This window comes from Neodiprion virginianus, chromosome 4 (assembly GCF_021901495.1).
Source record: "Neodiprion virginianus isolate iyNeoVirg1 chromosome 4, iyNeoVirg1.1, whole genome shotgun sequence".
In the NCBI taxonomy this organism is placed as follows: Eukaryota; Metazoa; Arthropoda; class Insecta; order Hymenoptera; family Diprionidae; genus Neodiprion; species Neodiprion virginianus.
In genome coordinates this window covers 23,961,228-23,972,938 of record NC_060880.1, presented here as the reverse complement: position 1 = coordinate 23,972,938, position 11,711 = coordinate 23,961,228, and the positions used below count along the sequence as shown (strand labels likewise).

General features: G+C 35.3%; 1 protein-coding gene across 2 annotated transcripts; it reads right to left on the bottom strand.

The window, feature by feature from the left end:
- Positions 1-52: 52 nt before the first annotated feature.
- On the bottom strand, positions 53-10,060 carry LOC124302068 (T-complex protein 1 subunit epsilon-like). 2 transcript variants are annotated; one of them, XM_046757837.1, is made up of 8 exons: positions 9,828-10,060; positions 5,907-6,132; positions 2,973-3,171; positions 2,671-2,863; positions 1,867-2,136; positions 1,153-1,338; positions 479-797; positions 53-354 (listed from the first exon to the last, which is right to left on the bottom strand). In XM_046757837.1, exons 1-8 carry the CDS (start codon positions 9,930-9,932, stop codon positions 221-223), a joined length of 1,632 nt encoding a protein of 543 aa, XP_046613793.1. In that variant the 5' UTR covers positions 9,933-10,060; the 3' UTR covers positions 53-220. The 2 variants fall into 2 exon arrangements, with proteins under 2 accessions (XP_046613793.1, XP_046613794.1); XM_046757838.1 differs by lacking the exon at positions 9,828-10,060 and adding an exon at positions 8,961-8,978.
- Positions 10,061-11,711: the final 1,651 nt, after the last annotated feature.

Genomic DNA, 11,711 nt, shown 5'->3' with positions numbered 1-11,711 from the left:
GTTCCGTTTTTTTTTTATGTCAATTATAGCTTTATTTTATTATAAATTAATCTCAGCATGAAGTCAATTAATTGTTTAATTAGAGCGTAGTAAGCGGTCTGGGTGATGTTTAATAACTATCAGTAACAATTCAAATGAAGCGTATTAATAATACAATAATCCAGCCGCGTTAACGTGTCGTGAAAATTTGAACAATCTTTATTGCGAATGTTCGGCAGATTTAACATCCCATACCGTTGTCACTGGGAGACCTGATATCATCGATCTTCAATATCATTTTCACTAATTGCGTAGCAAGTAAGATTTGCTGCTGCTTACTCTTCAGAGATTCAATGACGTTCTGGACTTTCATGTCTGAAAAATAAAAAAAAGAACTTTAATTTTAAAGATTTCAGTTTGTTAAAAACGGATTTGTTTACATAGAAAAAAAAGCAACCAAGCAAACACAGAAGGTACATTTTCAACAAAATACACCTACCGGTTGTGCCAACGTTCATGCAATCAATTCCAAGACTAGAGTTTGATTCTGTCAACTGGCGCGCCTTGGCTTCAGCAAGAGCATCGACAGGAGAAAGTCCTGCGTTTTCTGCCAATGCCATGGGGATGGCCTCGAGCGCATCAGCAAATGCACGGAATGCATACTGCTCAAGGGTGCTGATCTTGTCGGCATGAGCGGCGCATGCCAATGCACAGGAAACTTCAGCTGCTCCACCTCCATAAACTATTCTTCCATCCGTTACAAGATTGCGCACAGCACAAAGTGCATCATGGATCGAACGTTTCGCTTCCTCAATAATCTGTTGACAGTAATAAATGTGCTTACGGAGTACAGTGTGCTTTAATGAAAGGGACAATGATCAAAAACTATATTAAGCGTCGACGATTTCTTTCGGACTAGAATGAATGCTGCAACTAAACTTAATCAATATTTTATAAAGAAAATTTTGTAACACAATTCGATATGCAATGAATTTTTTTTTATTATCAATCAAATGCTTATATGCAAACTGTGCTATTTTTTTTTGCAAGGTGTCTGGCCAGTTAGACGCATTGAATGACATCGCTGAAATTCTCCTTGCCATATTTTTTAACAAGACTATTTTTATAAATTAGGCGTCTGATCGTAATGTGAAAAAAAAAATGCATACTTACCATTTTATTGCCTCCACGAATGAATATGGTTACTGCTCGTGAGTTTTTGCATTCCTCAATGACGAGCATGCGGTCCTTTGTGGTTCCAAAAGTCAACTCTCTGACCACACCCGCGTATCCCAATTTATCAGGAGTCAATTCTTCGAATCGAGGAACGATACGACCGCCGGTAGCGATGGCAATCAACTGAGGATTGAATAATCAGCATTATAAAAATTCTTTCTTTTTTGACAATATCTATGATTACAGTTAATTAATGAAGGAAGTGAAAAAACCCTCAGCTCTCATAATCATTGATCATTAGGGCCACTGCAACAGATACGTCCCAAGTCGACTTTGTGCTCAAATGAAGCCCACAATAAGTTCGAAAAATTAAGTATATACATTTTCGAATGAATTAGAGGACTCATAATTAAGAGAACCAGACGCTTGGTTTCGCAATGCTACCCCCTTCTATTGCGCTTTCACATCATTGGGTTGTTTATAAATGGAACTGAATGCTCAGAATTTCGAATTTTGGTAACATGATGGATGATGCATGACAGTCTTCACTTACCTTTATGAAAAAATTCATGTGAATAAATTAACGATACGTATGTCACACTTTTTGGATTAAATTGACCGAGTAGATTCAATAGTTCAAAATTGAATAAATTTCACCGACACTTTTATCGAATTTTTAGATGCCGCAGAATAAAATAAACTTATAAGCACCTCGATTTCGGGACCACCGACCCACCGCACAGCGGGCAGGTGTTCCTGGAGGAGAAGGTGATTGGCTTCGTCGTCAAATCCCCACTGGCAAATAGCGAGCGTTGCCCCGGCTTGTTTGACTTGAGATACCATTTGAGTGAATTTTTCACGTTCGTATTCTCGTAATGCTCTGTAGTCCTCTACAGAAGTCACGTCAAGCTTATGTTTAGTTTTCGGTTTTGGCGGCTCAAATGGACAAGTAAGAATTGCCAATTTCACATTCTCCAACCTCTGTAACACATCGAGTATGGAAACAGTGTTATACTCACCGTTTCTAACGATTTTAATAAAAATTTACACTATTCTGCAACCAGTTTGTTCAATAACATCACATAGGATGTTGATCTCAATTGAAATTTTAACTGTATAAACTGTATTTTTAAAATGCTTATTGCAAAATCGATACAGCATTTGAGTTTTTCAATTACTCAAATACACGAGAATCAAACATGCTGATAATATGGAAAGGTGTCTGGTCAGGCAGTACATTGAAGAAACTGCTGAAATTCTCCTTGCAGATATATCAATACAACAATTCAAACTAATAGTGCAAAAGTTTAGAAGGTCAAATTTTTACGATGCAAAAGCGGACGCTTTTGTAAGTCAACTTCGAATGATTAGAATTAGTGTAACTTGTTCCTTAAATTAACATATGAATTTCATAATCACGAACTCTGTAAATGCGATTACTCGCAGGATCTTGAATGGGGAAGAAAAAGAAAAAAACGACAAAAAAATCGATCGATAAAAGGCGATAGTAATTACCTTAGGCATTTGAGGATGACTGAAGTCTTTGTCTACAACAACGCCACGAACTAACATTGTGTCTTCAAGGCGTCCTCCAACTTTACCCTCTAGTTTGATCAATTCAAAATTGACGTCTCGTGTCTCCAAATCAGCGACAGCCATCACTGCATTCACAGCAATCTCCGCCATTTGTCGGTGACACTTGTTGATGCTGTAATAATAATGAATAAAAAATTAACGAAATACAACACTGGATGTTTGGAAGAATTTGATATGTAATATTGACAAGTTGACGCAATATTATCTCAACTTGCACTTACATTTTGGAACCAAGAGTAGTCATGGCAGTCTTGATTAGAGGTTCCAAGTCTTTGAGGTTGACTGGGAAAGCCTCCGCAATAGTGTCTAAATGGTTGTTCGCACATTGGGCTGCAAGCTCGAAACCATCAGCTATTCGGATTGGGTGAATTCCTTTGTCTAAGAGCTGTTCAGCTTGCTCCATTAGCGCGCCAGCCAATACTAAGGTAAGAGAAGTGACAAAATTTACGACAATATTACGATACAGTGAAGCTGAAGTTTGTGACATTGTATTTGTAAGAAAAATCGTCTTTGTGACTTGGGAATCGTTTTAAATTCAGTAAAGCACAATAATAAAGTATATATGTACTCATGCATCATATTGTGAAAATTGAAATGCTCAAATTATTCCAAAGTTTGGAAATAGCGAGTTTGCTTTAGTTAAATTGCCCAAAACAGACGAATTTTCATAATGGCATGAATACAGATGTGAGACATATCAGTGCGTGCAGTCAATTAAGAATAGCTGCCCAATGGTTCAGAGTCTCAGATCGATGAAACTTAATGTTGCATGATTTTTGTATTGTTTACACATCAGTTTCTCGAGACAATAGAGATTCACACGTCTCAACATGCTTCATCGCAGTGTAGAAAGTTCTTTAGATGCGTATATATTAGGGTGGGTCAAAAAAATCAAGTATTTTTTTTTTTTGGATTCGACACACGAAAACTAGTTCCTAGCTACCTCTAGAAAGTACTTACCAAATCTAAGCTCTTAATATTAACGGGAAGGTTATGCTCATCATAGTTTTCCATTTTCAATTTAGTCTTATATAAAAATGGCCATATCTTATCACCAATAGATTGTTAAATTAGTTGCATCGTCAATATTTATAGGAAATTGAACGCTCTACAAAAATGGTCTCTTATACTTTTTTCATTAATCTAACCATTTAAAAGATATTCAAGGTGAAAGGTTGAAGTATTTTAAGGAAAATAACTTTTTGTTTTGAATTTTGTAACTTACTAAAAAATAATTATTGTCAAATGAGTTTCAGATATTTTCATAGGAAATTGAACGCTCTACAAAAAAGGTTTCTTGTGGTTAATCGATTACTGTAACCATTTAGAAGATATTCGCAGTAGAATCCCAATGCCTGTTGATTTTAATAGTTTTTAAATAATTATTTCCAATTTATCCATTTATTTGATGGATTTTGAGATAATTTATGATCTATTCCAGAAAGAGAAGGTTTTTATTTAAGAAATATCATCAAATATATCAGCAGAAAAAAAAAATTCTATTTTACCATATGAAATTTTATAATTCAATACAGTATTGATACAAAAATATATTTTTTCTTTTTGTTTAAGTTATAAAAATTGACTTTTATTGCAATTCGGAAATTTTGCTCGATGTTCCTTGACAACTTGCAATAAATATTGAAACTGGTCTTCGTTTTTTGTCAAGCATTGGTTGTATTCAGATACCAGCGCTACTCCACGCTCTGCTGCGTCATTTACAACTTTTAATTGCCTAAAATAGTCTTCATTTTCTTTATAACTGTCATCGGAAGTCCACAATTCAATGTCAAGATCAAGAAAATCATATGGTAGGTCGAATATTTTAAATAAATTCAATGATCTCTGAGAAATAAAGTCACTCAAATCCTTTTGAATGATTGAATTTATGTTCTTTCGATCGATTTCAAATCTTTTAACTTTAGATTTAATACCATCTCGAGTTTTTACAGCTTCGACTATTTTCTTTTTCATATCAAGTGGAACAGTATTATCAAACAGTGATAAAATGGCGAGTTCATCATTTAAATACCACAAATGTGAAGTCATTTTGTCAATAGTTGCTGATGAAATTGAAGCATCAATCTTTTTGTATTCAATCAGTTGTTTTAAAAATTCTAAATCGTTATTAGCAGCTGCAATCGCAGAAGTTGATGAAAACCAAGCCTTCAAATATACCATTACTGTAAAAATGCAAATCTGCCGTAGACTATTCAATTCTCTGGCATTGGGATTCTACTGCGAATATCTTCTAAATGGTTACAGTAATCGATTAACCACAAGAAACCTTTTTTGTAGAGCGTTCAATTTCCTATGAAAATATCTGAAACTCATTTGACAATAATTATTTTTTAGTAAGTTACAAAATTCAAAACAAAAAGTTATTTTCCTTAAAATACTTCAACCTTTCACCTTGAATATCTTTTAAATGGTTAGATTAATGAAAAAAGTATAAGAGACCATTTTTGTAGAGCGTTCAATTTCCTATAAATATTGACGATGCAACTAATTTAACAATCTATTGGTGATAAGATATGGCCATTTTTATATAAGACTAAATTGAAAATGGAAAACTATGATGAGCATAACCTTCCCGTTAATATTAAGAGCTTAGATTTGGTAAGTACTTTCTAGAGGTAGCTAGGAACTAGTTTTCGTGTGTCGAATCCAAAAAAAAAAATACTTCATTTTTTTGACCCACCCTAGTATATATTCATACCTAACAGCTAGAGAAGTGGGTGAATTATAGAAATTTGCATCGGATCTTGATAAAAAATTACTGAATTCTGTTGGAGTTTGTTTTATTCCACGGTATGTAGTTTGACGTTTGATTACATATTTTTTTCTGACAATAATTTGATTCAAAGCAAACATAATATGTATAAAAGAAACTCGATCAATATACTTTTGAATAAAACAAACCCAATCGAATTGAAGAATAGATGTTTGAAATTCACCCGCTATTCAACCATTTACTCGTATATACTTTGTTAATTTACAATCCTTGATTCCAATTCATTGTTACTGAAATTGCCTTGTATTCCTTTTGTTTGTAATTTTCATACCAATTTTTTTTTTCTTATTATTCCTCACTTTTGCATCCTATATGTCATTTTTAATGTTTTATGATTTAAATGTAGATTTGATGTTCTTACCAACAACACCAGTTGTGCCATCGCCTATCTCATCATCCTGCGATTGAGAAAGCTGCACCATCAACTTGGCGATTTCATGATCTACGTCCATGTTTTTCAAGATCGTAGCTCCATCATTGGTTACTGTTACATCACCATCGGAACTAACTAACATCTTGTCCAAACCTTTGGGACCCAAAGATGTTTTTAAAGTATTGGCAATACTCCGAGCTGCCAAGATATGCGACTAGAGAAGAGAGAACGAAATTCAGTTATTTTGATATATCATGAGAATCAGTCAACTGCATAATTACACACAAGTACTAGCAACGTACATTTAATTTTAAACTACAACTCCAATGTAAATATACCAATGTATAAGCTTGATCCCTGTACTTATGTTAGATTACAAATCTTCTGTAGAATTGTATCAAGTTTTCACCCTCAAAAATGTATTACAGGTTCTCTTATAACTTATTATTAACTTAACTATTCACGGTTTGCAACAAGATTTTATTGTAGAATGAAAGTTTTTACAGCACTTCGGGTTTATGATATCAACACAATAAAATATTGAAACAGAAATCACTGTTTTGAAATTCTAGGTGGAATTTACAAATGTAGAATTCCAAGAATACCGATATATGTCTTACTTTAGTGGAATTTACTATGATCTATTGAACTCCGGACAATCTTAAAATCGCAATATAACATTGATTCCTGGAAATGCATAAATGTTGCATTAATCTTACAAGCTCAGACCGCAATAGTTTAACGAATACTGCGAAAATACTATTTCCCATCTTTCTCTCGTTTAATATAATTAATCAAGTTTACTACCAACCACTCAAAAAATGTTTCAAGATGGCAGAAAACATTTCTTCAATGATGTTTAAATTGTTATGTAAAACTATATTACTTATGTTCGCATCTAAAACTTTTGAAATTTTCACAACCTTGTTCTATTTGTTATGCTTGAGTAACAATGAGTTACAAAAAAACATACAGTAAATACATAGTCATCGAAAAAATACTACCAATAATAATGCATTGTGATGAAGTACAATAACACAATTTTTAAATCATGTGAATCTGTTAAAATATTAATACAGATTGTAAGTGAACTAGCTTGTAAGAAACACATCAGTAAGCGTGGTCCATTAATCGAATCACTCAACGGTTCAGTTTCTCACATTTTATTTTATCTTGCACACTTTATTAAAAATCACAGGCAAATTTCATATAAAAATTTTTTTTAATTTCGCATGTGGATTGTGTAGGGGGAGTTAGATTTTTGTGCCAAAGCGCGAATCTCATAATGCAAAATTCGATTTTTTATTAACAATAACAAATTAGACTCCCATTTTTTTCAAAAATTCATAACTTTGGCAAAAAATTAGATACAATATATTTTTTTTTTTCAAATTACGCGGAAAGCTCCATAGAATTTAAAAAAAAATACGAAATGGTAAAAAAAAGTTGTTATCAATTGTTTATTTAACAATTAATTTTTCAAAGATTTTTAAAACAGTGACTGACACGATCAAAAAATTTTTTTAAAATTCTGACATGTTCCTTGAACTGTACTACAACCTGTGAATTAATTCCATAGGGGTGTTTTTCTTCGTTTTCGAGTAAAAAATCATTAAAGGTGTCGATGCGCGTGAAATTGCGGCGCGCCGAGTCTCTACGTAATGGCGGGCGGCCGGTTGCCGTCCACCGCTACCCCGCGGTGGCGTCGCAGCGTTATTTTAGAGTCATTTTCACGATGTAGGACATGATTGAAGAATCTGAAAAAAATACTGTACCTTCACAAGGCCTGCTCAAAGCGATAAGTGAAGTTTCAGGAATGTGATTTTATTTTAAAATAAGTAGCAAGTTATGTAATTATTATCATTTATGTGCACTCTCATGGTGTGTAACCGTTATTTTGAATCTCTGTAATCAAAAAACGGTGAAAAACACATTCCTGAAACTTCACTTATCGCTTTGAGCAGGCCTTGTGAAGGTACAGTATTTTTTTCAGATTCTTCAATCATGTCCTACATCGTGAAAATGACCCTAAAATAACGCTGCGACGCCATCGCGGGGTAGCGGTGGACGGCAACCGGCCGCCCGCCATTACGTAGAGACTCGGCGCGCCGCAATTTCACGCGCATCGACACCTTTAATGATTTTTTACTCGAAAACGAAGAAAAACACCCCTCTGGAATTAATTCACAGGTTGTAGTACAGTTCAAGGAACATGTCAGAATTTTAAAAAAATTTTTTGATCGTGTCAGTCACTGTTTTAAAAATCTTTGAAAAATTAATTGTTAAATAAACAATTGATAACAACTTTTTTTTACCATTTCGTATTTTTTTTTAAATTCTATGGAGCTTTCCGCGTAATTTGAAAAAAAAAAATATATTGTATCTAATTTTTTGCCAAAGTTATGAATTTTTGAAAAAAATGGAAGTCTAATTTGTTATTGTTAATAAAAAATCGAATTTTGCATTATGAGATTCGCGCTTTGGCACAAAAATCTAACTCCCCCTACACAATCCACATGCCAAATTAAAAAAATATCTGAGAGATGACTGATCCGGTTGACGCGGAATAGCCCGTAAGTGAATCACATAAATTTTGTGAATGAACCAAGTTTCGGAATTTATGGCGATGATATTAATGATGCAATACGAGTGCTGCAAAATAACCTATTTCATTGAATTAGTTATGAGAGAATTAGTTATGATCCCCGGAGATCCTGCGGAGATCTCAACGATTCCTAGTGTGAAAAAGTATAGAGAATGTGAAACTGTTGGCATCGCCTGCTCGTTTTTGCTCCATTGGTCAAAAATACGCAGTCTTTGAAGCAGTGTTTTGTCGACTCGGTCGGAGCCTCGTGGCCCGCCTCATGGGATTAGTGTAGCGGGGCGACGCAGACAACGTCATTCATCGAAACGACGTCGATGAGAATTCAGATAGTGATTAGTATGTATCTTTAAAAATTATGTTGTTTTGTTTTATAAGAAAAAAATCTGTATGAATTAAAGAAATTAATTTACAAAATATCACTTTTAACAAAGTTGTACCATTTTTCACGAAATATTCCCGCCATTTTCGGTCCACCATTTTTAATTTCGCATTTTTACATTCGTTTTCGGAATCGGCGACCCCAAAAACATTACTAGTATGAATTTCAGCGAATTAGTATCATTTTTCGCGAAAAACATCCGCCATTTAACGTCCGCCATTTTGAATTTTGCATTTTTATTTTTTTTTTCGGAATCAGCGACCCAAAAAACATTCGCACTATGAATTCCTAAAAATTCGTACCATTTTTTGTAAAAAATATCCGCCATTTCGGGGCCGCCATTTTGAATTTCGCATTTTTGCATTCATTTTCGAAACCAGCAAGCCAAAAAACTATAGGTATAGTAATACTAGCAATTTTCACTGAGAAATATTTGAGTTATTAGTTTTGACCAGGAATTCGGGCTTTTGGACCACTGTGCGACGTACGTATTATGCAGCAATGTCTATAGCCGACTGAACGAATGAGGGGGGAACAGGCATAGAAATTCCTTATATGGTTATAAGACAGAAGCTGTGATTGGATTCATTGTTAAAATGCCAATCATAATTAGCGATAAATTCATAATCGTTGTGAAATTGACGGTTTGCAGCTCACATGAGGGTGTTAAATGAACAACATAACCCCAAAGTTCGAAGTAAAATATCACGAATGCGCGAGGCTCTACCGGTTTACGAACACGTGACGCGTACAAAATTGCAAAGCCACCACGCGATCAGCACTTTGGTGAAATTAAGTAAATTAGTGTGCACGAAATAATGCAATTTATCTGAATTAATAAATGGAATAGTTATAATCAGTGTGATCAGAAACTTATAACAGAAAATGTAATCAATGGAAATTATAAAACATGTGCATGCCTCACCTTAATCGCATCATTGCCGGTCAAGCGACTCTGCTTGTCTTGATCACGCAAGATAATAAAAGGTCTTCCGTACTCATCGAACGCGATAGAACCAGGAAAAGACATGTTTCGAATGAAAGTAGTTCAAATTCCGTGATGTATGAAAAAAAGTAAACTCGGGCGATCGAACCTCACTGCAGGCGTGCGGCCATTTGATCACTCACTGCCGAGCGTCTTCTTCCTTCCAGAGTGTTCCACGGTGTGCTCACAAAGTAGAACAGAGTGACCTCAAGGACTGGCCACATTGAACGCAGATGTTTTTTCGAACACTTCAACAAGCACACCAATCTACAGGTGCTCGGGTAGGTTTCTCTCTGTACTAGAGTAGAGTGTAATCAACGTTTGCCACACTGCAGCTATAAATACTCCTAGACAAATTGTTTCGTATGTTATTTCGTATAAACTACTTCAACGCGCATACCCGTCAGAGGTAGGAATAAAGATCTTTGACTTCAATCGAAAAGTTTGTACTCCAGATAAATGGCATTTATCTTCTCGTTTCAGTAGCTGCGTTGATATTCCAAAAAATAAATCGGTCACTAGTTGGTTTTACAAGGTTGGTGCATTTGATCACGTAGTAGACACCAGTAGACACCACGGTCTTACATACAGGTCTTGCGACTCTGAGTTTCGACGTGGGCCTCTTAACGTGTCAAGCCGCTAGCGTCGCTGCGATCGAGGGATGCCCGGTGCGACAAGGATGACGATAGTCGCGCTCGCGCGTCACATGGGCGTGGAATCCTAAGACCGTGGCTTATTCAAACATTGTAGGTTATGTTGATGCATCCCTCGATCGCAGCTCCATCTGGATTTTTCTTCGACAGAGGAGCCACTCTCTACCATTGGAATTCTATTGAGCCGCGAGACCTGTATGTAAGACCGTGGTAGACACCACAGCGATATCGAAAAATGGTGAGACACGTAACGCGGAACTGTGGTATAGTAATTTCCTATCAGACCAAGCAAATCAATATTCTGACGTGCGTAGACGTCGAAAACACCTAGCGTTGACTGAGAAATATAATGAGAGTTGCCCTAATGGTAAACATTCATCATTTACCATTTAAGTTATTAAGGTTGCAAATATGAATGATCATTTATTTTTGGAATTTGAATGGCAACTGTGAATAAAAAAAAAAAAGTGAATATTGATTATTTATCATGTGAATGACTGATGTTGCTACAATATAGAATATATGCAAGATAATTATTTTAGTCATATTTCCATGAATCGATTTTATTTTTAAAAGAATATTCTTAGGTATGGGAGGGGGGGGGGTTCCCAGGGTGAGGATTCACCCCTGCATCCTTCGACCCGCTTCCGACCGCTGGTCACCTCTGATACATTGCAACAATGTATGTCTGATTATTATTTCTGTAATTCTTAGCCCACCACTGAGATTTTTTATGAATTTCACGCACCATGCATCAGAAAATGCTCTTGGCAACTGCTATGTAGAATTGTACACTCTTGTATACTATAATCGCGAGACACTTGGGCCGGCCTGGTCAACCCACGTGTGCGATGATCAAACTCTGTTATACACGCACTTGTTGCAAAAAATACTATTTTTGACATTTAAAATAGCTCAGAGTGAAGTGTTCTTTCGATTTACCGCATTATGTGAAAACTTGCTTTGTGAGTAGAATTTATAGTACCACTCAGATTAGACCTTTCGTCGGGTTTTTTTGGGCAGCAACAATGTAGGATTAGTGAACTTGTTTACACAGAAGCATCAATGCTTGACAGTGGTATTTGACAGAAGATGAAATCACAATGAAATATCGAATGAATCATTAAATACTTTGGTGAACGGGGTTGATCGAAATATATTACATATACGT

Coding starts and splice junctions, on each gene's coding strand:
- LOC124302068 (XM_046757837.1), bottom strand. CDS start 9,932: ATGTCTTTTCCTGGTTCTATCGCGTTCGATGAGTACGGAAGACCTTTT. Junction 2,864..2,972: donor ACTACTCTTGGTTCCAAAAT/GTAAGTGCAAGT, acceptor TTATTATTACAG/CATCAACAAGTGTCACCGAC. Junction 1,339..1,866: donor TCGGTGGTCCCGAAATCGAG/GTGCTTATAAGT, acceptor TTCAATCCTCAG/TTGATTGCCATCGCTACCGG.